At 38.6% G+C, this 25513-nt stretch overlaps 1 protein-coding gene across 1 annotated transcript in view; it reads left to right on the top strand.

Annotated features, from left to right (window-relative positions):
* LOC113405360 (lysine-specific demethylase 4C-like) overlaps window positions 1-25513 on the top strand; it is a 390365-nt gene that overhangs the window by 75803 nt on the left and 289049 nt on the right. The window contains exons 9-11 of the mRNA XM_026646511.1: window positions 1530-1574; window positions 2262-2263; window positions 4355-4492. Of these exons, the coding sequence (XP_026502296.1) occupies window positions 1530-1574; window positions 2262-2263; window positions 4355-4492 (185 nt within the window). The remainder of the gene's footprint in view (window positions 1-1529; window positions 1575-2261; window positions 2264-4354; window positions 4493-25513) is intronic.

Genomic DNA, 25513 nt, shown 5'->3' with positions numbered 1-25513 from the left:
TTGAAATGTAATATAATTATTTTAATATGAAACAGCTTGAAAAATTAAAAGCTTTTATGTTCCAAACTCATTTAGTAATAGCTTAATTTTTGAAGCCATCAACAGTCCATTATGTAATATTTTTTGATATTTGGTAAATACAAATTTATTTAGATTGGTACTACTACATTAATTCATACAACTCTTAAATAGTGGTATTAGATCATGTTGTGTTTGGATAAAACTTTTTAAAGAAATGTTTATATGAACTATGCTTTATTGTTTTCTTTAAGTAATGCAGTGTAATTTTTATTGGCATTTTGTGGTAATAAGTTTCAGATGAAAATACAAGATGGAATAAATGTTTGAAAATTTATTTATTGTGAAACTTTAATGCAACTTAGATGTAGTTAGAAATACCATAATAATAACAATTAATAATAATCATAATCAGATGCTCCTTTTCTGGGCGACAGATTATTTTCTACAAAATTTAGTGCATATGTTATTCTTTTGCTTTGTGCTGGTCGATAGTGACTGAGTGAGAATGGGTATACAACATGAACATTTTATGTAAAGCAGGAGAAATAAAAAAAGAACTTCGGCTTGATTAAAAAAATCTCCTTTTGGGTTTGAGAAGGATTAAGTACTTAGCTGCTTGCAAAAACATTCAAAATACTCTGTGTACCCTCCTCGCTACTTGATTTTTCTTCCCATGATCCTAGCTCTTCTCTACCTAAAAGCTTTTTCACTTGTGACTAGGTGTGCACTTCATGTGGGTGCAAGGCAGTGAAAGTGTTTTTTTGTTTTGTTTTTGTTTTTTAAAGTGGCATCAACCTATGCCAAGATTCATTCAGCTCCTTGGTGAGCCTGACATTTGTTTGTGTGATATTGAAATTTAGCAGCCCTCTGATCATTATACAGTTATGATCATTATACGGATTCTTGATTTCCCACCTCCAGCTTTTCTAAAGTGAATAGAGGAGTCCAACAATAAGCCGGTATATTTTTCTCACACAAAATCCACTTGCAGAATAAGCCTATCAGTTTTTGTTTGATTGTTGTCTCTATTTTCACATATGTGATTTATTTACTTATAGGTAGCAGGAGGATCTATGTAGATTAGCACAGCTGCTCACTTTTTCACTCTCTAGATTGTATGGCTACGTAGGGCCTCCTATCTTATGCAGTTTAGATTTATGGGATATTATTAAATGAGGTTAAGATAAATAATGTAACTACTGATTCTTTTCATACCCTTGTAATTTATCACTAATGTGTCAAATAAAATCACGGAATTTAGATCTATTGTTTTGGATTTAATGAACATTAATCTGAGCAGTATATTTTTCAGCATATGGAAATGGTAGAAGCATAAAGTTTAATAACTTGCTGGCAGATTTGTTTTTAACATTGTCAGGCTTGTGTTTGGGGTAGGTAGGTAGGTGAGTCTAGAGCAATAAGGTCGGTTGCTTTATTTCAGTGTCTTGGACTTTCCCATTTTCTATTTTTAAAAATGTGTTAGAAATAGTTAAATGGAATAAATTTAGTTCTGTCACCTAGTGTTAGGAAGAAGCAGCCTGTACCCGAGTGCAGTTTTAATTAATGGGATTCAGTGAGAATGTGAATAGAAAGAATCAGGCTGTGATCTCTCATGGCTTGCTGTGATAGAACTGGAAACGTGCTGAACACTGATAAGCCAGCCTACGCCTACCAGGTGACAGCTGAACTGCCGCTTTTTGCAAAAGAACACCTGCTAAACTGTCATCAGTAGGGAGGTGCATGACAAGATAAATTTGGGAATTGCTGGCACTGAGAATGTTCTTTCTTATACATCCCTGCAACATGAGTTGAAAACTCCAATCACTGTGTGTGTTTGTGTACTATATATTTACACACATGCTTATGCGTATATAAAACATCCAATTGCTTCACATTTATGCTGGAACCATAGGATGGTTTATATATTTGTATATAGAGTATGACTTTTTTCATTCTTTAATCTTATCTCAGTGTAGTTTTTGCCATCTTCCCCCCCCGCCACTCCATTCTGGCCCAAAAGTACTGTGATGGTGGTGATATCAAGAACACGCCAGTATCTGGAATGCCATTCCTTTGGGTTTCTTGTTTCATACAAACACAGAATGCACACACTACATTCATATGATTGTGAGAACAGAGTTTTGAGTATATGTGGGGTCCAAATGAGGAAATTAAATACAAAACGTGTTAGTATCATGATTGAGAGTTTAAGACATTAAAGGTTATATAAATTTCTACAGAAGTGTAGTGTGACCTTGTTATGGTGGCTGTGTAAAAGTTAACTAACTTTGAACTTTCTGCCTTTTACTGTATTTAAAAGTGCAACCACAATGTTGCCTTACCATAGTGTCTTTTCATTTTTGTGAGTTTGTCTCACCTGCCTGTATTGTTCAGGCAAAGCATTATTAGACCCACAGAAGACATCCTCTGATCATTAATGTCTCCTGGTCTTCCATTAACCAATAACCACTGCTTGGTGCCCAAACATCTCCCCTTAAGTATTGTTCACAACAAATAGATTCTTTCCACTGGCCCTATTTTCTGACCTAAATTTAGTGTCAAGGGGCATGTCAAATGAAGTATATGGATTTTCGTTCACCTCTTTACTCTTTGATCACTAATGCCATCAAGTAGCTCCTATCAGCCAGTTGAAGAGAGGATGTGGCTGGGCCATCTGTTCAGCAGCCTCCAGTGAGCTCATCCTTTCTGCAGCCTTTGATGGCTGGGGTCTAATGGAGCTCCCAATGGAAAGTAAAACAGTCCCTAACTGATGGGAACTCTTGGGGATTGCAAGCAGTGGTTCTGCTGCCCGTTCTCCATTGATGAATGGAGCAGACCCAAATAGCACATGGAGGTGCATATTACTCCACTAGCAAGAGAGAATCCTGCCCAACATCACTAACTTTATTCCACTGTTTTCTGAACATCTATATTGCATGCTGTTCACTATCTGGTATTCAACTTTTAAGTGTTTGGGGATTCTGTTTATATGAAAATGACTATACTGTACAAAATATAGTTGTATATTTTGTAGTGTCATTGGGTTTTTTCCTCACTATAACTTAATCTACTGAATCAGTGGGCTGCAGTCTCTTTCCACTGAATCACTCTCCATTGTATTTTGTAAGGAAAAGTGATCCTTTGGATAAATCCTTGTTTACTGCATAAAGTGGTGTTAAAGCTTCACTGCGCAGTGCTACTTGAGTACCTTTTCCCAGACCTGATGCTTTCCATGCTAAGCCTTTCTCCACACCCTCTGGGTAGAGTTCTAGTCATGTATTGTAGCAACATCCTGTCAATATCCTCAACACTGTTCAAAAACCCTCAGTAAAATAAGTGTTAATGGAGTGTAAGGAAGGAGATTTTAATGGCACAAAGTTTAGGATATTCATTACATCATTTAGAATACAAAGAGTCTTCAGCATTATTAGTTATTGTAAAGTTGTAGTAGTGATATTACACAAAAAGTGTGGTTCTGCTTCCTTGAAAAAGACTTTGAAGAAATGGCACCTGTTTGTGTATTATCCACTAATAGAATGTGTGAAAGCTAAATTAGCTCCTCACTTATACATGTATAGTCCCACTGTCTTCAGAATAGGTTGACAGTGACACCTGTGAAACCTAATTAGCATTAAATGGGTCAGGCACTGAAAAGTTGTGTGGGGATGGGAAAGAGAGAGGAGAAGAAATCCCCCTCTATCCTACTTCAATAACATGGAGCATCTGTGGCACCATTCCAGAGAAGCTACTTAAGGCCAGTGGATGAAGTAGCCTACCCAGCCATTAGAGTATGCCCCCTCTATTGGGGAAGGTAGCCAGGGCCGACGAGAGGAGGGGGGAAGCCGGTACAAATTACCGGGGCTTGGCGGTACGGAAGGGGGCCCGGGGCCCGGCTTCCCCCCCTCTCATCGGCCCTGTTTAGCCGGTCCGCCCTTGCTGGGGGGCCCGAACCCACTCTCAGTGGCCCTGTAGCAGCAGATGTTTGGCTCATACCTTCCCCTGCTGGCTGCCACCCTGCCTTGTCTGGTCACTTTAAATCTTATGCTCTACTCATTGCCCCCCATGTATTGTTAATAGGGGTCGTCTGCTTTTGTGAACACTTTCTGAATTTATGGCCTACTCTAATGTGGGGATACTGATGGGCCAGAAGCTTGTTATTTCAAAATGTAGTCAGTAAAGTCTCCTTGGGTGCATTCAGGTCTGCCTATATTTAATCCAAATTGGATGCTATGTGCAAATGTCAAAATAGACATCAGCAAATATAATTTTCATTTCTTTAATAAGAGAAGGTCTTTTTAAATATGTTGTTTGTGTTTTTTTTCTTGTTATGTAGATCACACAGGAGGCAGGGGAATTTATGATAACCTTCCCATATGGATACCATGCGGGATTTAACCATGGTTTCAACTGTGCAGAATCAACCAACTTTGCCACAATCAGATGGATTGATTATGGAAAAGTAGCTAAATTGGTAAGTAGGAAGAAGAACAATTAAGTTCATCTTGTACATCATCCTGTCAATGCAGTAATATTCCATATTGTGCATTTACTAGCATGTTATAACACTTGCAGTACATGTATTTGTTATTGTAGTAGATTTTATGTATGACTTAATGTGTATATTGTATGTTAAAAATCTTTCTTTTTCAAGAGATATTTTTATGTAGTTAAGTTTATATAAGGCCATATAAACTGATAATTATGTTTGGAAGGGAGACACAGAATTTCTTTCTGTTCTTCTGAAACCCTATACATCTTAGTCCTAGAGGCAGCTTGGAAATCCTCTTATTCAAGTCACATATAGCAATTCTGCTCCCTTATAGAATTTTATATGTATCTTGGAAAACATGCCAGAGACTTGAGGGGAAATGTGCCTGTTCAAAAGAGGACAAAGATCAATAAGAGGGCTGACCTAAATGAGCAAATTAAACTTTAATCTGTAATGTTTTTTTTAAATGGCAATATTTTGTGATAAATTAAATATGCTCCCAGAGTGGCAATGTTTCATAATTTAAAATCACTAATATATTTTACAAAAGAGCAGTTTCGTGTCACTGTTTTAGTCTATGCAGTGATGGTGTAGCTATGTCAACTCGAGGATATTATAGAGACAAGGCGGATGAGGTAATATCTTTTATTGGACCAAGTTCTGTTTGTGAGAGAGACAAACTTTTGAGCTAAACGGTGTAGCTCAAAAGCCTCTCTGACCAACAGAAATTGGTCCAATAAAAGATATTGCCTCACCCAACTTGTTTCTTCTATTTTAGTCTGAAATTTTGCATATGCTGCATGTATTTTACATTCTGTTCACATACAGCATGTGGGTAATATACTGAATCAAATGTGTGTATTTTGTTCAGCAAAAGGTCATTAATGTTGTACAGTATTTTATATGATCTCTCCACTATTAAAAAGTATGGATTATAAGAGCATTGTTTAGGATGCTTTGATAAATATGTAATGTGGAGCCACTTTGCAGACTGAGATATTTTGTACTGACAACAACAGCATCTACAAATTGTGTACGTGTTACATTAGCTAATGAGATGACAAGTGAATTAAGTTAAAAAGCAAACGTGGGAGGAGGCAGGGTTGCAACAAAATAATCCAGGAAGAGTATAGGGTTAAATACTTGGAATTGGAAGAAGACCTTGAGAATATTTTCTATTAGCAGAACTTCTTGATTTTAGGCAATATTGACTATAATTGTGAATGAGATTGATGAGTGGGTTTCAAGAGATAAAAGGCCTGAAAATGATTCATTGTTTCATGTAGCCTATACATAGGCATTTACTGTAATTAAAATAATGAAAACATTAATAAGAATTTAAAATGTTCAGCTAGGTCTTCACTTTTAATGCAAAACTTACATTCATGATAGGTAATTAATAAGGCCCTGATTGGTAATACTGATTTTTAAGATCTATATATTTAGTAGCTCAGTGGTTCAAAAGATAGTAAAATGAACCACCATGTAGAAGACTTGAGTTTAACATATCTCTAGGGGTCAAATTCAAATGTGGGGTAAGCCGATCCGTTGAAAAGTTAGTGGAGTTTCCCTCTCTTAGTCCTGAATTTGGTTCTAAAAGTCCTAATTTTTGGCTAGGAGGTCTTGGTTCATTTAGTCCATTTTGAGTATTCTTTGTCCATGGAAAAAGCAGTCATTGAAATACATTGACTTTCATGCTGTGTACCGAAGGTGTAATACTGTGTTCATGTATTGTATAAGAAAGTAAAATGGCTTCAGGGTGTTTGTAATCAATTCAAAGTGTCTGAAATCTTCCAAATACTATTTGAATCAATAATAAGAAGAATATCTGCTATACAGAAATCTTAGGGATTGTAGTTGTGTGAATCCCAATTCCTGTGACTAGAGGCCACAGTCATGAATTGCACTCTTCATTTTACTATATATAATAAAAAATGTCAGAATTAAAGCCTGACTCATTGAACATTTTGCTTCATTTTTTAATTAATCAAGAAAAAGACTTGGAAGCAGTATTTGCCAAATAAAACATATCTCAGGTTATTGCACAACTTTCATAGAATATCAGGGTTGGAAAGGACCTCAGGAGATCATCTATTCCAACCCCCTGCTCAAAGCAGGACCAATCCCCAACTAAATCATCCCAGCCAGGGCTTTGTCAAGCCTGACCTTAAAAACCTCTAAGGAAGGAGATTCCACCACCTCCCTAGGTAACCCATTCCAGTGCTTCCCCACCCTCCTAGAAAGTTTTTCCTAATATCCAACTTAAACCTCCCCCACTGCAACTTGAGACCATTACTCCTTGTTCTGTCATCTGCTACCACTGAGAACAGTCAAGATCCATCCTCTTTGGAACCCCCTTTAGGTAGTTGAAAGCAGCTATCAAATCCCCCCTCATTCTTCTCTTCCTCAGACTAAATAATCCCAGTTCCCTCAGCCTCTCCTCATAAGTCATGTGCTCCAGCCCACTAATCATTTTTGTTGCCCTCCACTGGACTCTTTCCAATTTTTCCGAATCCTTCTTGCAGTGTGGGGCTCAAAACTGGACACAGTACTCCACATGAGGCCTCATCAATGCCGAATAGAGGGGAATGATCACGTCCCTCAATCTGCTGGCTATGCTCCTACTTATACAGCCCAAAATGCCGTTAGCCTTCTTGGCAACAAGGGCACACTGTTGACTCATCTCCAGCTTCTCGTCCACTGTAACCCCTAGGTCCTTTTCTGCTGAACTGCTGCCTAGCCACTCGGTCCCTAGTCTATAGCAGTGCATTGGATTTTTCCGTCCTAAATGCAGGACTCTGCACTTGTTCTTGTTGAACCTCATCATATTTCTTTTGGCCCAATCCTCTAATTTGTTTAGGTCCCTCTGTATCCTATCCCTACCCTGCAGTGTATCTACCACTCCTCCCAGTTTACTGTCATCTGCAAACTTGCTGAGGGTGCAATCCCCGCCATCCTCCAGATCATTAATGAAGATATTGAACAAAACCGGCCCCAGGACCGACCCTTGGGGCAGTCCGCTTGATACTGGCTGCCAACTAGACATGGAGCCATTGATCACTACCCGTTGAGCCCAATGATCTAGCCAGCTTTCTATCCACCTTATAGTCCATTCATCCAGCCCATACTTCTTTAACTTGCTGGCAAAAATACTATGGGAGACCATATCAAAAGCTTTGCTAAAGTCAAGGAATAACATGTCCATTGCTTTCCCCTCATCCACAGAGCCAGTTATCTCCTCATAGAAGGCGATTAGGTTAGTCAGGCATAACTTGCCCTTGGTGAATCCATGCTGACTGTTCCTGATTACTTTCCTCTCCTCTAAGTGCTTCAAAATTGATTCCTTGAGGATCTGCTCCATGATTTTTCCAGGGACTGAGGTGAGGCTGACTGGCCTGTAGTTCCCCGGATCCTCCTCCTTCCCTTTTTTAAAGATGGGCACTACATTAGCCTTTTTCCAGTCAACCGGGACATCCCACAATGGCCATGAGTTTTCAAAGATAATGGCCAATGGCTCTGCAATCACATCCACCAACTCCTTTAGCACCCTCGGGTGCAGTGCATCCGGCCCCATGGACTTGTGCTCATCCAGCTTTTCTAAATAGTCCTGAACCACTTCTTTCTTCACAGAGGGCTGGTCACCTCCTCCCCATATTCTGCTGCCCAGTGCATTAGTCTGGGAGCTGACCTTGTTCGTGAAGACAGAGGCAAAAAAAGCATTGAGTACATTAGCTTTTTCCACATCCTCTGTCACTAGTTTGCCTCCCCCATTCAATAAGGGGCCCACACTTTCCCTGACCACCTTCTTGTTGCTAACATACCTGTAGAAACCCTTCTTGTTACTCTTAACATCCCTTGCTAGCTACAACTCCAAGTGTGATTTGGCCTTCCTGATTTCACTCTTGCATGCCTGAGCAATATTTTTATACTCCTCCCTGGTCATTTGTCCAATATTCCACTTCTTGTAAGCTTCTTTATAAACACTTCTTTTCAACAGCAGTTACATAATAATATAAAGCTAATGGAAACAAAACAACATGATAATTATTTATTATAATGATATTTGTTGGTATTTGTTCATGCGATACAAATACAAGTTGATGGAATGTTAAGGAAATGCATGTTACTGCTTTAACGTTCCAATATTAATTGTAAAACAAGATACATTAGGGAAATGTCAAGTTACAACTTTACCTGTTATATTTGATATTTAAAGTCATCATATTTGAAACAAAGGCATGTGGGAGACAGACAGGTGTGGAGGAGCACACCGTTTATTAAAGGGGATACTCTATATCCTAGTGAAGAGGAGGGGCTAGAAGTTGATGAAGTACAGGTAGTAACTGAAGAGAAACAGCCAAATGAAAGAGTCCCATTCAATAAAGGGAGATAACTAAATATTGACAAATTTTGTAAATGTTCGTATACAAATGCTAGAAATCTTAATACTAAGATGGGTGAAGTTGAGCTCCTGGTATTAAATGAGGATATTGACATAATAGGCATCATAGAAGTTTGGTGGAATGATGATAATCAGTGGGGCACGGTAAAAAATATATAGGAATGACAGAGTAGGTTGCGCTAGTGGGGGAGTGGCGCTATATGTGAAAGAAAGCATAGAGTAAAGAATCAAACTGTACCATAAAATCTCTATGAATAGAAATTACATGCTTGAACAATAAGACTATAGCAGCGTGACAATGATTGTGAAATGCTCAGGGAGAATAGAGAGGCTACAAAAACAGAAAACCCAATAATAAAAAGGGAAGAGGGAAGGTCCTCTCATAGATTGATAACTGATTAAAAGATAGGAAGCAAAGGGTAGGAATATATTGTAAGTTTTTGCAATGGAAAGAGGTAAATAGTGAGGTCTCCCAAGGATCTATACTGAAACCTGTGCTGTTGGACATATTCATAAATGATCTTGAAAAAGAGGCATACAGTGAGGTGGTAAAATTTGCAGATGATGCAAAATTACTCAAGGTAGTTAAGTCGAAAGCTGACTGCGAAGAGTTACAAAGGGATCTCACGAAGCTGGGCAACAAAATGGCAGATGAAATTCAATGCTGATAAGTGCAAAGTAATACACATTGGGAAAAATAATTCCAACTATATATAAAAAAAGATGGGGTCTAAATTAGCTGTTATCACTCAAGAAAGGAATCTTGAAGTCATCATGGATAGTTCTCAGAAAACTTGTGCTCAATGTGCAGCTCCAGTCAAAAAAAGCGAACAGAATATTAGGAACCATTAGGAAATGGTAATGAGAGAGAGAATATAATACCACTATATAAATCTCTGGTATGTCCACATCTTGAATGCTGTGTGCAGTTCTGGTTGCCCCATCTCAAAAAAGACATATTAGAATTGGAAAAGGTACAGAGAAGGGCAACAAAAATGATTCTAGGGGTATCGAACAGCTTCCAGGCATGGATAGATTAAAAAGACTGGGACTGTTCTTCTTAGAAAAGCGATGAGTGTATGTGGGGGGTGGGGTGGGTATGATAGAAATCTATGAAATCATGACTGGTGTGGAGAACGTGAATAGGGAAGTGTTATTTACCCCTTCATATAACACAAGAACCGAGATCATTCAATGAAATTAATAGGCAGCAGGTTTAAAACAAACATAAGAAAGTAATTATTCACACAATGTACAGTCAACCTGTGGAACTCATTGCCACGTGTTGTGAAGACCAAAAGTATAAATGGATTTTAAAAAGAATTAGAGGATAGGTCCATGGATGGCTGTTAGCCAAGATGGTCAGGGACGCAACCCCCTGCTCTGGGTGTCTCTAAACCTCGGACTGCCAGAAGCTGGAACTAGATGATAAAGGATGGATCCCTTGATTTGTTGTCCTCTTTGCTTCATTCCCTCTGAAGCATCTGGCACTGGCACTGTCAGAAGACCCTGTGTGGCCATTCTTATGTTCTTATATAAATAAAAATAGAGAAAACAATGTATGTTGTTAACTATTCTTGCATTATATTTGTATAACAGTTTTAAAGCATGCATGATACCAGAGCTTTTGTAAACTGAGAAATACTGTTTCTTGGTCTTCTGTTAGGCAGGAAATGGAAAACCAGGAAAAATCTATAGTTGCTTGTAATGGAACTCCAGAGAAATTTTCCAAAAATGTCAATTAATTTAAAAAGGATAAGAAATCTTCTCTGCTTCAGAAGGCTATTGTGATGTTAGTAGGTTATATCCACTGTTATAATATTATTATAGCATTTAATAAAACAAGCCACACAGTTTTATGTTGCAATTTATGGTTCTTCAACTGCGGTTGAAGTTTAATCTGTTGCTTCTTCTCTGTCTGTACATGACACTTACATGATTTTTAATTGGGGGGAAAAGTTTTGGATCTAAATACAATTTCTAGACTACTGTTACATTTTTCTCTTTAATATGTATTATATTGGAGATGCCTTTCTGGTGGCAGTGAAATGCAGTAATCTAGGTCAGTAGTGTGTAGTGTTCACCTTAGAGGCTTTTGTGTCCTGAAGACTGATTATTTTTTCGACAAGGCAATTCTGAGTTACTTACAGCTGTATTATTGTCTATGCCACTCCCCTCCAAAAAACCCAAAATGAAACAACAACAAAAAAACAAAAAAACGAATGAGCTACTGCCTTCATCCCTTTTTTTTGTCTGAACGATAGCTAGATATATAATAGCATACAGTTTTTTATTGAAGCTACAGTAAATACTTGTTAAAGAACATTATTATTGTCCTAAAGAAAATGCCATGAGGTAAAGGGCCCAATGAAATAAATTGCCTACATAAATTGCAGTTTTAAATGGGTCATGCCTTTAAAGAGGGAGGCATGTTTTGAACACTAAAGGAACTAAAGGAAACAAACTCCTGAATTCCAGTTCTTGCTCTGAAACAGACTCATTGTGTGGCCTTGGGGAAATCGCTGAACTCACTGTCTGTTTTCTCATATGTACACCTACCTCCCAACAATCCTGTTTTAGCTGGGGCTGTCTTTACTAAAGTCCTGGGGAATATGATAGCTGCACCTCTTTCCCAAAGGCTGTAGTGCTGCACGAGGACTGCATGTGAGAAGGCAGGAGGCCAGGTGGAGAGGCCGCACGCTTTGTCTGCTGTCTCAGGTACTTTTTTCTACTGTAGTCTCAGTGCAGTGAACAGAGTGGTGACACCTGTGGAGACAGGTATGGGGTCTGGCACACATAAGAGACAAGTGGGATGCGGGGCATGGTTGACACATGGTAGAGTGCACAGATTTGTACAGGGGACATAAGGAGATGGTTAAAGGGGATAAAGGAAAATAGAGAGAGAAGGGTGGAGCATTCCAACCTCCCCCTGCCCTAGAAGAGAGAGGACAGAAACCACATTAACCTCTTCCCACTGATCCTCTGGGAAGAGAGAGACAGAGAGATGCCAGAGAAGGAAGGGGGCCCGGCATCCATCCTGACGGCGCTTAGAGGACTGGGAGGGGAGCAGGCTGTCTGTGAAATGGGTTTAAGCATTCAGATACTATAGTGACAGGAGCTAGAGAAAACCCTAAGATTAGATAAAACTTACTGTATTTATCTCATGGTAGGTCACGTAGGGTAGTTAGTTATGTTTGTAATGTGCTGTGAAAATGAGAGGTGTACCATACATTTTAAGTATTATTAATAGTCATCCCGTAGCTTCAGTTTCTGGAATTTAATTTATTGATACCAAAATGTAAAGGCTATGAAAGAAGGCAGATGGAACATTTCTTTAGACTCATGTCTTATTATTTACCTAATGGAGCTTACGTTTATCTAAGTAGGCTGGAACTCCTTGCTGTTCTGCAGACAACATTTTAAGCTATCTTACTCCAGTGCATTTTGTTAATGTTGGTAAAACAGATGAACCAGTGTCAATTAGTTTGTATGTTTTGCTGGGATCTACTTTAATTTGTGCCGAGTAGGCAACTTGTGTGCTGAAGTAGGGGCAATGTTCAGGCATTAAAGTTGCTGAATATAAATGTTTACACACCATTTTGATTAATTTTTTTGTATTCTACAAAATAAAATCCCTTCTGGAGAGATTGGATAAAAGATATTCACTTTAATCCAAGAATGAACTTGCATCTCTCTCTTTAGCCAAGATTTAATGATGTGTAGCTGTGCAGGGGAAACACTTCTAGGTAATCTGTATGCAGTCAACTAACATTCAAACCTTTTGTAGTCTTGACCATCACATATTTTGATTTTCCTTGTTTATCACAGTTTAAAGATATTTGAATTTTTTTCTGACTCCTGCAAGTGAGGGATAGCTTTTCCCCCAAACAGTAATTAATTACAAGCAACTATTTTCAGGACTGTTGTGGAAAACAATTACTTAAAACCCCATTTACCTATTTAAGTATTTATTCCATGCTCATCACTGTGGTATTTGAGTATTTTCTATATAATTCATTCATGATTCTCTTGTGCTCCTGTCAGTATTGTTGCAGTCACCTCTGGACATGTTAGCATTTTTATAACACTTTCTATGTATTAGTTTTTGAGCTGTCATGTTAATCATGTGACCTTGGGTATGAGAGGATAACTTGGAATTAAACAGAAAGAGCTCAGATGGCAAATTGAGTGACATCTTCTGGAATTACGTACTGTAGTTTGACCTGTGTTGCAGTAAGGCTGGTTTGGGAGTTTGTATGATGATCTGGCACTGATAGTATGTTACTGAAATATATTTATAAGAAGCTGTCTTGGCTTGTATTGATCTCATCATTTTTTCCGTATTACTTCCCCATTAAATAATTTATTGAAAAATGGACATTTTTTTTATCAGAATTAATTGACTTTTAGGGTGAATTCCATGGCTGCCCTCATAAAAAAATTACAGGTGGAGTCCTTTCATTTTCTTTGTGTGAATGTACTTTAGGAAATTATGTAAAATGTACCCAGAAAAATCCATCATCCATTTAATTGTAATTGAAAGGTGGTTAGGTGATATGCCAAAATCTGGAGAATCACTCATGATTTCCACCTTCTCTCCAAATGAAAATACTCATGGAGAGGACCAGTAAATGCTACCTATTGTACTGGGGGGCTAGAGTTTAGAAACAGACTGAAAAAAAGTTCAAAACAAGATTGTGTACTTTTATCTACTGATGTATTTTCTCCACATTACATTTCTCATCCCTGCTGTTTATTAGTGTTGTTAATTGAAAAACAAGCCCAGGAACAAAGAAAGTTTTTCCCTCTCTTTTTCCTGTTTGCAGAGCCAGAGGGGTTGGGCAAGTGAGCTGAGCTTGGGAATTCTCTAGACCCTGCAGGGAGGATGCTCTCAAGGAGAAAAGGTCTCATATAGCTCCTCCTTAACTCAACCACATGGGCTAAGATAGAAGGAAGCTCTCAGGACAGAGCCAGTCCCAGGATAAAAGGACTCTGGCCCTCTCCCTGGAAAGAGCAGACAGAGGTGGAGAGTAAAAAAATAAAAAATATAGGTTCATTGACTTTAGTGGAGATTCATCGTCTTACGTCTGGACTCATTTGGCTCTTAGTGATGGTGTTGTTTTTTTGAAAAGAGCATATCTGGAACATAGATTGTTCTTAAGAAAACAAAATGCCTATTTTAAATGCCCAGTTGGAGATGCTCATAGCTCTGATCTTGGAAATTTCTTCCTCCTGAGAGCAAGTGCCAGCAGCCGCCTTTGAAGCTTAGTTTACTGTTTAAAAATTATATTTGAACACTGCCAAAAGTGCAAATGAAGTAACTCCAAAATGGTGGATTTGAGCATTTCTGAATCGAATGTGGAAAATAAGTGTTTTGAGGGAAGGAAATACTTGGTAATAAATCAACATACAGTATTTATATAATAATCATTATAGCTTGTGTATAAATGTGCTGTCAACCACTTATGACTTTAAAGAAAGAAAACAGCATACTTTGCCAGTACCTTTCTTTATTCCTTTTGCTATTGAAGTAGGTATTTTGAAAAAAAAAAAAAATTGTTCCTGTCACTTCCCAATACTACCCGCTCCTCCTCAATCAAGAAGTGAGAACCTAGGTTCTTTATTTATGATATCTCAGTGTTTTGCTATGAAAATGATTGTGCTGGCACAAATTCAACATTATGACTTTGTAGTGAGGTGCTGGAGAAGGCTGTAAAAGAGAAACACCTTAGCTGAATTAAATCTTTTTTAATCAGCAAAGGGGGAAGGAAAAGTGTAAAAATATGTAACAGATGACTGTCTTGTATGTGATTTTTATTTTCAAGGTTGTCCCCAGCGTGAAAGTTGTCCTTTAAAATTTGCTCCCCTTTTTAATGCCTTCATATTGGCAGAAATGCTTGTTGTCACCTAATAGGAAGAACAGATGTAGCTAGATTTCTAGCTCTTGTGATGTGTTATCCCATGGTAGTTATAGGTGTACTATGCTTTTTAAAAGCACAACTCTGTATCTCTGTTAATGTGAACTTTGTCTTTTACAGTTGTTCTATAATTCTTGTTTGATCTTATAACAAATGGCATAATATAATTGCATCAAAACTCATCAGCATGGAAATGTAACTGGTGTCATTTGGGTAAAATAAGATCCAGCCCCAAAGCTCACCCATTCTTCAACCTAAAACAAACTTGAAGGGCTTTTTTCAATTCTGAAGACACATTACAGGAGTATAGGAATTGTAATGTTTAGCGTAGACCAGTGGGTTCTCAACCTGTGGTTCTCAGCACACAGCTGCAGCCCATGTGACATCCTCACGCCATATATATTGTGTGGCTGTGGCCCACATAACCCATAGAGAGCTTTATATGTGGCCCACTATGGTAAATAGGTTGCGAACCACTGTCATAGACTGTACTTCCACCAGTAGATGGTGCCATATCCTTATCTTAGTGGTAAGTTATCTTCCCTGTCATTATGTTGTTGTTCTTACCTAGGGGGTAACTGGAAGGTCAGTCCTGCCTTTGTGTTCTGAGGTTGGTACTTGCAATAAATGTCTATGGTTCTTTTAGTGAGTGTTACAAAATCCTGTGAGGGCACATCAGTGGGGCATCATGAGAGAACTTGCAGTACTACTGCTGTACTGTACCTCTTCAGTGGGAGAAAAGATAATGTCATTTTCCAGGGCTGTCAGTTCCACACTTTTCCATCATTAAATCCTCTTTAAATAAGAATTGGAAGAACTTTACTAATTATATGAAAAGAAGTTAAAGGGACACCGTCATGGTGAACAGACCCTAAATTTCACGTCTCATCAATCCACCTACTCAAAAATACACGGTTCCTTTAAAACATACTGTTGAAGAAGGCGTGCTTTACACTTAAAAGTTCAGTCGACATAGGCTACAGCTACACTATGAGTTAGGGGTGTAATTCCGAGCTTGCATATACATACTTGCGCTAGTTCTCATCAAGCGAACATGAGTATAAAAAGCAGCATAGCCATGGTAGCATGGGCAATGTCAGTGTGTACAAACCCACCTGAAATCAGTGGGTATGTACTCGGCAGAGCTAAGCTGCCCAGGCTACCGTGATTACATTCCTATTTATACTTGTGCTAGCTAAGTGAGAACTAGCACAAGTATGTGTACGTGAGCTGGGAATCTTGCCCCTTGCTCATGGTGTAGACATAGTTGTAGATAGTTACACTGGTCAGCAGTTTAAAAATCCACACCCTGACTGACATAGCTATGCTGGCCTAACCCGCACGTAGGTGCTGCTGTGACAATGGAAGAATGCTTCCATCGATGTAGCTCAACTTTGTTCCAGAAGGTGGCGTTCCTACAATCGTGCGAAAACCCCTTTCGTTGCTGTAGGCTGCATCTGCGCTATGGGGTTATGCCGACATACCTGCGTCAAATGAAGTATGCCAGACTAGTCCCCGGAGCGTAGACACAGCCTAACTCTGACATAGTTTTGTGTAAACTTCATATCACTTTTCTTTGTTTTAAAGTAACATGAGGAAAAATGTTACGGTCGCTATAGTTCATCTTTATATTTAGTGTCTTTTGAGTATGTGTTGAAAGGGTCAGTGTAGGGATCTTTTGTATTTTTTTTTAACTGACTGTAGCACATCAAAGAAACTCTGCAAACCTTTTCTACTAGAGTCATGGGCTCCTTAAATACTATTGCTTCATTTCGTGAAATTAAGTTCATCATTACTCATGCATATTCTGTAGCAGTAGCTGCTTAGAGACCTGTTTTCTGTGGATAGGTTAAATCAAAGTGCTGGCCTGCAGGTTGTATTTCATTTTTTCCCTTTGGTGGGATGAAGTGCAGTTGTTTTGATGTTAGGTTTGATGGATTTGTTTGCCACTGCATTCATTAGCTTCACATCAAAAAACTGACAGGCTGTTAAATGAAACTTTGGCTTAGATTTTCAGCTTGACTGTTTGGAGACATTTGTGAAGATATTTTTGTTTTTGTGTTGCAGCAGCCTCAGGCACTTATGAATGTCTCAAAGGGAAGAAAAGTTATTTACTATACTGATTTCATTGAGTAAAAAAAAAACATTGTCTTGAGGACAGTCATATCTAGCGTACGCTATCCAAAATATTATATTTATTATGTTATATAAATTGATAGAGACTGAATAAATAATTTTGTCAGAGAGGAAAGAAAGAGCATAGTCACTACCACACACAAGGCATTTTTCCAGCCCTAACATTATTATTAATTTTTATCCTGTGAAATTAAGGCAAAAGATGCAATGGTTCAGAGGAGTAAAAAAAAAAAAAAAAGTACTTTACATACAGATCACCCAAACTGATGCAGTTCTGATATTTGACTGTCAATATTCTCACCGAAGCAGGTTCATAAATGATTAATCTGTCATCTACTTTTTATAGTTTGAGTTGCAGACATCTGAGCCAGGTAACTTTTCTTTTTTGTTTAGGGTTTTTGGGGTTTTTTTGGTGCTGGATCTTGGTACATCTAATACTCATAACAGTGGTGTCAGGGATAATTTAGGATTTATACAATTTAAGAGGCACAAGTGCAGAATTTCAAGCGGGAAACGTTGAAATTAATGGCTTACATTGGTTGCCTAACAGTTACGCAGGAAGTGCTGTTTCTGTATCTTCTTAATTCAGGATTAGCATTGAAAAATACCTTCACTTTTCCTGCTATCTAAAGCAAGTTGAGCATGGATGGAGGTATTGTAGTAAAGTCTCCAGTCCCCTTTCTCTCTCCATGTGACTGCTAAGCAGTATTTTGGGATAGCTGACTTCCTGACAGACAATATGAAATGGTGGGAAGAGTCTGTTCCTTTCATGGGGTTCCTTTCACAGGTGGCACATTAAACATTTCTTTATCATTTCTACATCAGTACAGTGCTGGTACATACAAAACAATTATGTAATATAACCTACTCTCCCACAATTTGAATAAAAATATGGGGAGCCTAGGTTTGAAAAAAATTGAGAAAGTAAGTGTGAGTGAGTGAAAAGTATTATGCCTGCCTAGTTTAAGGAAACACCATGTGGACTTATCCATATTTGTGGATATCTACATACTGAAATAAATGCATCTGTTTTTATTGTAACAACTGATCCTAGAAATAAAAATGTGACTCTATACATAGGGAACAGTCAAATAAATGTTTTTACACCATATATTCAAATAAATACCCTATATATAAAAGTAAAAAAAGATGGGAAAGTGAAAAGAGCTAGCATTACTGGACTGCTCATCTAACTGTACATAATAATTTAGCCTACGTTTATGCATGAACATGGGAATGCACATGTATATGACAAGTGAATGATATTTCTATGATACACTGTAGAGTCAGAAAATTGATTAATTTATCATGAATTTTTGACCACCTCCACTGCTGTCTGCTTTCTAATCCACCTTCCCCTTTTCATCCTCACCACAAACTTGGATTTCCTTCCAAAATTGCATCTGTCCAAGGCCCATGATGGGTAAGACCAGAGATTATTTTCTCTATATTCAAATATCTTGACTTTAAAGTCTGTTACCTTGTCACCCTGCAGGGCTAGAAACAGGAGTTTTATACCACTGAAAAGTGGAGATGGCCAATTTCCCAGTGGGACACACTTCACTCACTTCTAGCTCTGGAATGGCTTGGTATATTGGACTTCAAAATTATTATAGTTTTAGGTACAAAAAAGCTATTTTAGGTCATTTATATGAGGTTTTATGGCTCCCTCTGGTCCCTGTATAGTTTAGCTCATGATAACCAAGGCACTTATCTTTACAAATAGAGGGATTTAAAGAAAAAGTCTCTAATTTTTTTTAAAACACCATACTTTCCAGAATAGATTTTTCTCTAACATATGTGGCATATACAGAATACATGACGGAATGGTGTGATATAAATGTTTTATCTGCACTCGTTTGGGATGATCTGTCTTGCTTGTCACTGCCATTCGTGGTTTAATTCCTTAAAGAGGCTTATGAAGGTAAACATTAACATATGCCTTTATAAAATACAGATTTTTTGTGTGTGTGTAAATCTGAATAAAAAATAATGAGATAGTATACTCTTCAAAGTGGATTTAGATTTTGGAGTACATTCAAGGAACTATGAATGAGCAGAAGTGATAGAATCTGGTTTTGTTTTTTTAGCTGATTCTAAGTGTAAAATACTGTAGAAGTTTAATATATCAATGTAACAAATGCACTGAGCTGACAGATTTTGTGCAAAACTAACAGACTTTCAGGAGCTATTGTTTTATGGCAGTTCTAACCAAAGAATAGAGTATTTTTTTTTCTTACAATAAGTCAATAGTTTGCAATAAACTTGTCTTTTCAGAATACCATTTGTATGAAATGTTGAGAAAAATCAATGTAATTTTTCTCTCCTTCCACTCCTACAGCACGTAAATTATAGTTATCCTTGACTTCATTGAGAGAAACTACTTTGAATGACTGGTCTTTTCTCCATATATTAATGTCACAGCTATAAAGAGATATTCTTACTAGTCTACTATTTTTCAAAGAAATAGAATTAGAGCTCCAAAAATTCTTCTTTGATACCTTTTTTGCTGAGTTCAAATAAATTTATGACAGTGCAATTAGAGTGTATATCTACATCCATTGCTTTGGAGTGAAAGTTGTTTTAATACCTATTTATTACATTCTCCTGTCTTAAGGGTCACAGAAATTTCCATCCCTGTTAGAGTTACTCCATATTAATCACTTCCATCATGTGGTCATCTATTCTAAAGGACAAAAATGGACTTTGCAATCTTAATGTTCTTCTAACTTTTTTTGGTTGTGATTTCCTAACTATATTAAAAAAACACTACAATCCCCAAAACAAACCAAAAAACCCTGCCCTTCCCCCCCCCCCCCCCTCCCCCAGAAATTCCATCATGTGGAACCATATTGGCCCCGCCCCAAACTTCAGTCATCGGCAGAGTTCAGCCTCAGGCAGGCACCTGCCATGAGAAGTTTCAGCTGGAAGAGTTAAAGTTTGGCAAAGTTTATAAGCAACTGAAATCAGGATCTTATAGTGGAAAGTGTCAGGCAACCTTAACTGTAAGGGGTGCTCCCTCTCTGCCTATAAAAAAAAGTACACGTAAACCTCATTTATTTAAAAAAATCTCTTCTCATTTTTGTATGATCGGGATTTTTGAATAGTCCTTAGTCCTCATTGCATTAAAAATCCCCTCACACCCTTAAAATAAACACAACCCTTCTGTTCTATTGGGAGAAATTGGGTTCTGTTTTATTGTCTGATAATATTCATGTACAATGAATACTTGAGTCCAGAAGCTTGAATTGCTTCTCATTTATACTACTGTGAATCTGAACTAACTAAATCCTTTGGAGTCACTGGATTTGTACCAATGGAGAACTGGTGTATCTGAAAGAAGACTCAAGTACAAGATTAATTTCCAGTTTCCATTTTATCTCTTCTTTCTACTTTATAGTTCATAATTTTTCAAAGTATAGCTATTTTTTTCCATGCTTGATATAACAGAAAAGCAAATTGTTTGGGGTTGAAGGGCCAAGGAGTTTGAACATGATTCATAAAGCCCTTTTAATTTTTTTTTAAAAAACATGGGAAAAAATTCCCTTATGTTCATAACTCACAAGCATCAAACTTTAAGCTTGGCTTGTTTTATACCATAGTCATTTTAGAGTGATATAAATCTGAAAAAACAAAAAAAATTAACATGCTATTTGAAAGATGGCACATTTGTGCACATGAGTTAGAATGTGTTTTATTCTTTTACCTCAAACAGTTCAGAATTCTGGTCACGTGGTTAGGCTCTGATCCAGTACAACACTTAAGCATTTATAACTTTAAGCATGTGAATAAGCCCATTTACTTCACTCAGATAAAAACTAACAAATGTCCTAACCCACATGAATGAATGTGGTTTCTTAAAACTTCATGGGTTTTTCTCCTCAAAAATTATATCCGTTGTTGTTTTTGAATCATTGACTTTGATGGGAATACTTAGGTGCTTAAAGTTACACACATGCTTAAGTGCTTTTCTGGACTGGAAATTTAATGCTACCTTTTTCTATAGTCTCCTGATATCAGATATCTCTGTTTCGTTTCCTTTTTCTTTTTTTCTCTCTAAGGGGAGATATCTTTTCCATTAAGATTATTTTCATTACCTATATATAAGCAACAGAAACTATCAGAAATAGTATGTCAAGGGAAGTGTTAAAAGGTAGTTTCAGTATCACTAAAAATAACTCAGATGGCAAACGAATTTTAATGTGAAGAAAGTGATTTATAAAAATAGTAGAATTCAGTCCTTTTTCTTAGGGGAAACAATTGGCTGAAATTACAAAACAATTTTCAATTAGCAGTAGACTCAGGAAAGTTAGAGAGGACTCAAAGGAAAGGCAGTATACAAATGTATCTACTGTGTAGAACTCAGTAGTGCTAATGATCACATTTTTCACCCTGATGTATTAGATGATGGACAGTAGAACTGTGCTTTCACTCTGTGTTAGTGGAGGAAAAAAGTGTTTACATCAAAGTCTTTTCTAGTTCTTCAGTACATCCTGCATGGTCAGAAATTGCTGTGAAATGACAGGAAAAGTCAAAGTGGAAAATAATGTGGAAAATCATTTGTTTGCATTGCTGTATAAAGCAGAATATTTTGCTTCAAAGTTTCCAGTATTTCTTGAAAATAAAAGGTAGTAGAAAAGGAAAAACTGTTGGTGCTTTGGAAACATTTACTTTTCTTTCCCAAAAATAGTATGTGTTGCTTGGAGTGCATTTGTGAAAGTTTATGGTTTATTCCCTTAGGAATTTCACCAGTTTTGCTGCAGAAATGATGAAACTTCAGTCTTGACCAAATTAAAAGATCTCCGTTTTTTCCTTGTGAGAATTGATAGTTTGCATAATTCGAGGTCCAGAAACAAGAGCATTTGATATGGTGCTGTAATCAGGCGCGGACTCACCCCTGCGGCGTCTCCTTCTGGTTGTCCAGGGAATTAGCTCACCAGCCTCTGGAGCGCTCTCTGCAGGCCGGTGATCCGCCTGTCGTTGGCCCCCGTGTCCCTCCCGGTGCCCTTGGCTTAGGTGCTGCCCCCCTGGCAGTACCCCAACCCCCACCCCTTATCCCAATGTCACCTGTTATGGCTACTGCCAGTCACCATCTAGCCCCCGCGCCCTGGGGCAGACTGCAGTCTATCAGCCAATCATCACTGGCAACAAGGGGTTTGGACTGGCTGCCTTTACCCACCCTCAGGTTGCCCCTCTGCAACCCCAATACCTATTTGGGCCTAGGACCAGGCCCTGCAGCCTGGGGAGTTGCTGGCCTAGGGCTTCCCAGCCCCCAAGGCCTTTCCCCAGCCCTGCCTCACTCTAGGTCCCCAGGTGAGCTCCCTGCAGCCAGGCCTGTGTCTCTCTTCTGTCAGAGGGAGACTCCTCTGCTCTGGCTATCCTGGCCTTCTTATAAGGCTGAGTGGCTCAGTTTGAGGCGTGGCCCCAGCTGCAGCCACTTCCCCAATCAGCCGGGGTTTTGCTCCTTTTTACCCAGCCCCAGCCCTCTGCAGGGCTTTTGCAACCCCTTCAGGGCTGGAGCGGGTGATCACCCCGCTACAGGTCCAAATAGCCAACCTATTAAATGCTAAGAGACAATATTCAAATGATCATTTTATGTTAGGAACAATTTAATGATCACTCCGCCCCACCCCAGAAGATTTATCTTGTTGATAATGTCTTCGTAAAGTAGGTATCACTTCTAGTTATGGATGTTATAAATATTCTTGTTTTGGAATCTCAGGGCCAACATTTGGATTCTCCATCACATGAAGCCTTTACATCAAGATTGGATGTCTTTCGAAAAGACATAGTTCAGCCAGAAGTTACCAGCTTGATGCAGGACTTACTGGGTGAAAATTTTTGGACTTGTTTATGCAGGAGGTCAGACTAGATGATCATTGTGGTCCTTTCTCACCTAAAATGTCTTTCCTGCTTTGTTTAATGTGATAGTGAGTATGGATAGCCAGTAACTCCTTAGTTTGCATTACTTATCAACAGTTTGTGCTATGCAATTCCTCATGCAGAGCAACTGATAGGCAACCAATCAACAGGGATGCCAGAGCATGAGGCACATTGGCAATGGCCTGTGATTGGCTAAGAATAGTACTCAATAATACAAAGCCTTGCTGAATGTGCTGCTAAGGAAGCAACCAGGTAATTTTTTGGGTCCATTTAGAATAATTAAACCTGTACTAATAGATGCCAAAAGCTGGCACTTCCACGTGAGGGAATTATGATAATAGGTACTGTTCCCTTTCTGTTTTGCCCTGCATAGAGCCAGAAATGCTGAGACTGACCTCAGAGAGTGAGCAAGAGAGAGAGCAATGATTCACCAAACTGATACGGTTCAAGATAGCTGATCTTCTAGGACAGTGATACTTAGACTGAGGCTTGGGAGCTGCAAGTGGCTCTTTAATGTGCTTTGTGCAGCTCTTTGCAGCACATATTAAAACTGTGTGTTTTTAATTATTAACTAGTCTGTGTTATGAACCAATCAGAATGCATTTACTCTGTTATTAACCAATTTTAGCTCATAAAATAATATTTGATCAGTCACCTTGCCGTGAGAATTATATATATTAAAATAATAAATAAAACGATGAATTCACGCTACTCTTTTGGTAATGTTGATTGCTAATTTGGTTCCTGAACCACAGGTCTGAGTATCACTCTTATAGGACCCCTGATTTGTAATGCCCTATCCCATTGAGACAGCACCAAAGAATATATGAGAGTGGAAGAGGTCATGTTGACCAGAAACTTGAAATATCCACAGATTGGGGGTGTGGGTGTGTGTTACAGAAGGCCAAATCAAATGCAGATAGTTATTCTCAGTGCAAAGTATCTCTCTCCGTGAAGGCTCTCAGAGCCCACCGAGGAGTCTGAACAGGGGATGGGAGGGCACAAAACACCTATCTGCACATCGGCTATCCTATTGAAAATGGGTTCCAGACAACTGGCTTTGATAAATAGTGTAACTCATACTGGCTAGTGTGACAAAGTTCCTCCTCTACCTTGGTGGGTCCTGCGCTTATTGGCGGATTTGCTCGCTTCACAGATTCACCCTGTGGGTCAGGAAACAGTCCAGAGACCTTCCCCTCTGGTAGAAGCTATAGTCCAGGTCAATTCCTCCTGTGTTTGAGCAGGAGTTGGGAGGTATGGGGGGAACCTGGGCCCGCCCTCTACTCTGGGTTCCAGCCCAGGGCCCTGTGGACTGCAGCTGTTTAGAGTGCCTCCTGGTACAGTTGCACGACACCTACAACTCCCTAGGCTACTTCCCCATGGCCTCCTCCCAACACCTTCTTTGTCCTCACCACCGGACCTTCCTCCTGATGTCTGATAACGCTTGTACTTCTCAGTCCTCCAGCAGTACGCCTACTCACTCTCAGCTTCTTGCGCCCAGTTCCTCTCACACACTTCCGCTCCCCCTGGCTTGACTGGAGTGAGCCCTTTTATAGGATCAGAGGGACCTTAATTAGAGTCAGGTGCTTAATTGCCTCACCTGACTCTTAGCAGGTTAATTGGAGTCAGGTGGTCTATTAGCCTGGAGCAGCCCCTGCTCTGGTCACTCAGGGAACAGAAAACTACTTATCCAGTGACCAGTATATTTCCCTTCTGCTACCCTGCTGTTCCCAACTGGTCTGGGTCTATCACACTAGCAAAGAGTCTCAGACATTCAGGGTAGCTGATTTCAGTCAAAAGGACATGCTTTTATACAGTATATACAAAACTTAGGCACATGGGCCATTCAATGAGCTTAAACTCCATTTCCTAAAAATCTCACAAATCCAAAGAGAAGAATATTTTTAACCTAAAAGCATTCCTCAAGCACCTGAGAATTTAGTGTAAAATTTATTCTCTCTGTCTACCCTCTTTTAAACTTAAAAAATATCAGTAACGAACAGAACTTCTTAATCTTAAACCTAGAATTATGTGGAAGAATATATAAAGAACAGTCTGTGTTGTACAGTTTGTGTAATTCTGATAAAATGGAGTGGAATGTGTGACTAAAGTTCTGTGGAATTGACAGCTGTGAATACTCATAATTGTAATCAGGAATTCCTGATGTGCCTCCTTTTAAGAATAAACCACTGTAAAACATACTAGTATTTTCAAAGGAGGCTAAATAGAAATATATTGAAATTATTTGCTGGCATATAATATAGCAAGAAGAATCCTGATACAAGGCTCACAAATTTTCCCATACCTTAGGGCCATTGTTCTTAGGGTCCATTTCTAACATTTGTCTTTATGTCTAAAGCATTAATGACTTTCAAATGGTTGAGAAATGAGTTCGAAATCAATCACTTGGAATGCCTGGTCCCTCTCTGAGGATGTATGTAGCCTCCTTTTTACTCAGTTACAGTATTAATACTGAAGAAAGAGATGTATGATTATATGAAGATTTGCATGCAGTTTTTAAAGATCCGTTCCTTAAAGTCGATGCCTTTTCTGAGTTCTGAAAAAATAAGTTACTCAAGCATCCAGTAATTCTGAAATAGAAGTCATGCTCAAGTACAGTTCAGTGCCTGAATAAAATATATCCTTGCCTTTCCATTGTGAAAT

This window comes from Terrapene carolina, unplaced genomic scaffold (genome assembly GCF_002925995.2).
Source record: "Terrapene carolina triunguis isolate 2854851 unplaced genomic scaffold, T_m_triunguis-2.0 Scaffold35098, whole genome shotgun sequence".
NCBI classification, from domain to species: Eukaryota; Metazoa; Chordata; order Testudines; family Emydidae; genus Terrapene; species Terrapene triunguis.
Note: the sequence above shows the minus strand (reverse complement) of the source record. Positions and strands in the feature narration are given on the sequence as shown.